At 47.1% G+C, this 5,000-nt stretch overlaps 1 protein-coding gene across 5 annotated transcripts in view; it reads left to right on the top strand.

Annotated features, from left to right (window-relative positions):
- Positions 1 to 5,000, top strand: part of sdk2a (sidekick cell adhesion molecule 2a) — a 97,112-nt gene that overhangs the window by 57,838 nt on the left and 34,274 nt on the right. For 3 of the 5 annotated variants that reach the window (XM_042086059.1, XM_042086058.1, XM_042086057.1), the window contains exons 7-11: positions 651 to 841; positions 2,286 to 2,369; positions 2,611 to 2,805; positions 3,438 to 3,629; positions 4,264 to 4,431. In XM_042086059.1, coding sequence (XP_041941993.1) covers positions 651 to 841; positions 2,286 to 2,369; positions 2,611 to 2,805; positions 3,438 to 3,629; positions 4,264 to 4,431 — 830 coding nt within the window. The remainder of the gene's footprint in view (positions 1 to 650; positions 842 to 2,285; positions 2,370 to 2,610; positions 2,806 to 3,437; positions 3,630 to 4,263; positions 4,432 to 5,000) is intronic. The other 2 variants (XM_042086061.1, XM_042086060.1) reach the window with 1 other exon arrangement.

Below are 5,000 nucleotides of genomic sequence, written 5' to 3'. Positions count from 1 at the left end.
AGTCCAGCCACATGGTTCTGCTGTTGGGTTGACGTAGGAAGCTGCCCTTTTTTATTCATTTTATTTATTAGGGACCATTTACCATTTTTAATATAAATGTTGCCATTTGATGTATTGTACCTCAAAGTTGAGTTAGCCTTACGCTAATTTACATCTGCTGTCCCCAGGCACAGTTAAACATCCATTAGATATCAAACAACATTTAACAAACAAGACAGATCACAAAGCCAACATCAATATAATGCACATGGTGATCCTTAAGCTTAGCTTTAGCATCCAACAGCAGAGCTAATGCTGTAAATGAAAATACATCGACAGATACACGCACACACACGTTCACACACATGCATACAGTTTACAGTGTAACACACACACATACACATGATACACACACACGCACACAAAAATATGCATAGGCGTATTTAAGAGATGAATTACCACAGCATTAATAATGCAGCTGCTTGAATCTGTGCTGCCATCACACTCTCTGATGACTTTGTTCTCCCCCATTCTCTCTCATCCTGGACTTTTCATCTCTTAAATCTACCTATCATCTCTCTCTCTCTCTCTCCATCCCTCTCTCTCCATCAACCTCTCTATCCCTTGCTCTATCTCTCTCTTTCTCTTTCTATCTCCTCACGTCCCCTCAGGCCCCTTGTGAAGTTGGCCATCACGTGGCGTAAGAACGGTCAGGTGTTCACGCGTGGCATCCGTGACTTTGGCCGGCGAGTGACCATCAGTGGGCCACTGGTGAGCGACAGCGGCTACTACGAGTGCGAGGCCTCCCTGCGTAGCAGCCGAGCGCCCACCGTCAAAGCCGGGGCTTACCTGCACGTGCTCGGTACAGTCGTCTTTCCAGTGCCTGACTATGATTGATATGATTGAATGATTTCCTCTTACTATGATATTCAATGCCATCACATCACACACCAGTGACTCACCACTGACCCACCGTAGAGCATCACTATGGTAAACTCTCAGAGAAGTCTCCAGCCCCATGAAATCTGAATCACCATCTTCTCAGCAGGGGGAATTCAAATCTTAGGAGAGCTTTACCAGATGTGTGAATAAATGTGGAGGTGCTGTATAACCTTTAGTCTTGTAATTATCCCGACCCACGTCTCTGATGAGCTGATATCATATATTGATATTGTATCACGTTGATTAACTTAGCTGGAAAACACTTTTGTACAACTCGTGGCTGTTATTTGTGCTCAGGTTCACAAATACTGTTCTTGATTTCAGGCGTGGGTGAGGCTGTTTAAGATTTGAAATTAGATGACCATATTGTCTATAACGGCTTCAACATGACTTCAGATAACTTTTTACTTGCTTCAAGCGCTGTATATAAATAGCACTGTTATATATCTGTCTTGAACAAATTAATTAAAATTCTCAGAATTCTCAATATCAGTCTTCACAGATATGTGGAAAGTGATTTTGTCACTGTGGAAAGGGTTGCACACAAGGTGTCAATTATGTTGTTCATCATACAATGCACACTATCCAAACATTTTGTTTGGCAAACAATATGATCCTCCCGCCATCCACATCAGCTAGTTTAGAGACACCATGCTAATCAATATGGTGACCTCGCACTCAAACTGACTCCATCTCCACTTCCCCTCGTTGATCAATGAGCCTAACAACATACTCCACCACTTCACTCACTCATCTCACTCACCATGCAGACTGAAGTATGGTCCAGCACACACACACACACACACACACACACACACACACACACATGCACACACACACACACACACACACACACACACACACACAGACACACACGCACATGCACACTTACACACACATACACACACACACGCACACACACACACACATGCACACACACACACACTCTCTCATCTCATCTCACACACATCTCATTCTCAGCTCATTCATCTCATTCAAAACATGTCATTCACAAAGCTCCGTCGGATTGGATTTGGTGTCTCAGCAACACTTGTAAGGTCAGGTGTGGTGTGTGTCAGCCAGTGTTGTTGTGACAGACTGCGGAATGAGGCTGACGGGTCTCCTCTCTGAGTGGCTAACGTGTCCCATTCCACAAGGGCTCTCATGGAGATGGGTAATCATAGCAGCGGAGTAATGTGATCTTCCTGGAGAGTTCAGCTTCTGCTTTCTCTCTCTCTCTCTCTCTCTCTCTCTCTCTCTCTCTCTCTCTCTCTCTCTCTCTCTCTCTCTCTCTCTCTCTCTCTCTCGCTCTCTCTCCCTCTCTCTGTTACTCTCTTTCTCTCTCTCCTTCTCTCTCTCTGCAGAACACCCAATGTTTGTGAAAGAGCCTGAGAGACACATCAGTGCAGAGATGGAGAAGGTAGTGGACATACCCTGTCAGGCCAGAGGTGAGTATGTGTGTGTGTGTGTGTGTGTGTGTCAGTATCTGAGAGAAATCTGTGTGCATGTGTGTCTGTCTGTCTGTCTGTCTGTCTGAGAGGGCATTCGTGGTTATTTTTGCAAGTGAATGTAGGTAGACGCAGGTGTGTAAGTGGACCTGTGTGTGTAGCTGTGCTGTATGCAGTACTGTACGTGCTTGTGAGGTCACCTCACTCCTTTTCTCTCCGTCACTGTGATCTCTCCACCCAGGAGTCCCCCAGCCTGATATCGTGTGGTATAAGGACGCCGCACCCATCAGTCCCGTCAAGACGCCCCGCTACAGGGTCCTGGTCGGTGGCAGCCTGCAGATCAACGGCCTGTTACCGGACGACACCGGAATGTTCCAGTGCTTCGCCCGCAACTTGGCCGGCGAGATCCAGACCAACACCTATCTGGCTGTCACCAGTAAGACAGAGAGCTCCACCTCTAGACGTTGAATAGCTGAGAGGGAAACACATGCAAGCCTGTCTTTTCTACTCCACTCCCTCCCCCACCCATCACTACCGGCACAGTGTCTCTCCTGCTATCTGTCTCCCTGTCAGATCCATCATCTCACAAGCTTACAAATTACCACCTGTTTTTTTTTTTTGCCCAAGAAGACACTGTAAGAGATTGATAGATAGACAGAATATGGAGCAACGACAAAAGGAAGCCGAGTGAATGGGTGAGTGAGTGAGAGGCGAGAGAGAGAGAGAAGACGTGAACAGAAATAGATAGATAGATAGATAGATAGACAGACAGACAGAGTGCACTCATCCCGCCTGCCTGTCTGAATTTTGTGTTTATTATATATTATTTTTTATATATTTTTTTGTGTGTTTTTTTATTTTTTATTTCATCTGTCAGAATAAAAGATGATAGGGCGGCGAGAGAGAGCAGCGGAGACCGGTGAAGCAACTTTCATATTCAAAGCTGATGTCTGTGGCAAGGCCCCCGGTCTTTGTCTGGTTCTCTGTGATGGGTTATCTGATCTGAGATCAGCGGCGGCGACGTGCGCGCTCACTCACTGGCTGTGTTCTGTTCCGCCCGCTCCTCAGGTATCGCGCCTAACATCACGGCGGGGCCTGCAGACAGCGCCGTGATTGACGGCATGTCCGTCATCCTGCACTGCGAGACCGCCGGAGCCCCGCGGCCAGCCATCACGTGGCAGAGAGGTGGGCGGCCCAATCATGTCAGCGCAACGCAACGCACCAGTGGTTTCTACCCCGGAACCAATCGGATGATGTGGGGTGTGTGTGTGTGTATATATGTGTGTGTGTGTGTGTGTGTGTGTGTGTGTACTCTGCCACTAATCCCGCTTCATCACGCCAGACATGTCAGCAGCTGATCACATACCCTGAGTACACACATACACACTCACACGAACACACACACACACACACACACACACACACACATACATTACACACACACACACACACACACACACACACACACACATACCCACACACTCTGTCTGTCAATATTGAAGCCTATTTTCAGCCTGCCGGCACAAGAATAGGGCTTTTTAAACGCCTGAGGTCCAAAAAGTCCCCCGTTACCATGGGAACGGAGGCATTAACCCAGACATAGTAGTTACTGGGGTGGGTAATACAACAAATGGTCATCATGCCTCTCTCTCTCATCCTCTCCCTCTCCCCTCTTCCCTCTCTCCTCCTCCCTCTCTCCCCTCTTCCCTCTTACATCTTTCTCCATTTCACCCTTTGCTCCTTTCTCTCCCTCCCACTGTCCTCCTTCGCCATCTCGTTTTCTCTGTCTTGCTGCCTCTTTCTCTTTCTATCTATCCTCTTATTTTCCCCTCTTTGTCTCTCTCCCTCTCCCCCTATACCCCCCCCCCCCATCTCTCTCTCTCTCTCTGTGCAGGTGAGCGTGTGTTGGCCAGTGGGTCAGTGCAGCTGCCTCGCTTCACGTTGCTGGAGTCGGGCAGTCTGCTCATCAGCCCCTCTCACCTGTCTGACGCCGGCGGCTACACCTGCATGGCCAGCAACTCCCGCGGCATCGACGAGGCCTCCGCCGACCTGGTTGTCTGGGGTATGTTATGTTGTCTCTGTTTGTGTGTTTGTGTGTGAGTGTGTGGGTCAGGGTGTGTGTGTGTGTGTGTGTGTGTGTGTTTCTGTCTGTGTGTGTGTGTGTGTGTGTGTGTGTGTGCGTTTGACAGTGTGTGTCGAGATTGTTGTTGTGTGTGTTTGCATATATATATATATATATATATATATATATATATATATATATATATATATATATATATATATATATATATATATATATATACAGCATGCGGCTTAACTGGATGAATTCATAGGAGGGGGATGAAAGAATAAGTGCAAATAAGTTTTCACCAGTGTGTTTTGTAGGTGTGTGTTTCTCAACAAGCTGATCTTGTGGGTCAGGATTAGCCATCAGAATGAGTGTGAGGCTTAGAAAACGGCATAAATCAGTTTTCACTTCACACTGTGTGTGCGTGTGTGTGTATGTGTGTCTGTTTGTCTGTGTGCATGCGCGTGTTTGTATGAGAGAGTGTGTGTGTACACTTGGAAGTGGGTGCATTAGAGTGTGTGTATGTGTGTGTGTGTGTGTGTGTGTCTGTGTGTGTGTGTGTG

The sequence above is a fragment of the Alosa sapidissima genome, chromosome 3 (assembly GCF_018492685.1).
Source record: "Alosa sapidissima isolate fAloSap1 chromosome 3, fAloSap1.pri, whole genome shotgun sequence".
Lineage (NCBI taxonomy): Eukaryota > Metazoa > Chordata > Actinopteri > Clupeiformes > Clupeidae > Alosa > Alosa sapidissima.
The sequence above is the reverse complement of the archived record's forward strand: the minus strand, read 5'-3'. Positions and strand labels throughout refer to the sequence as shown.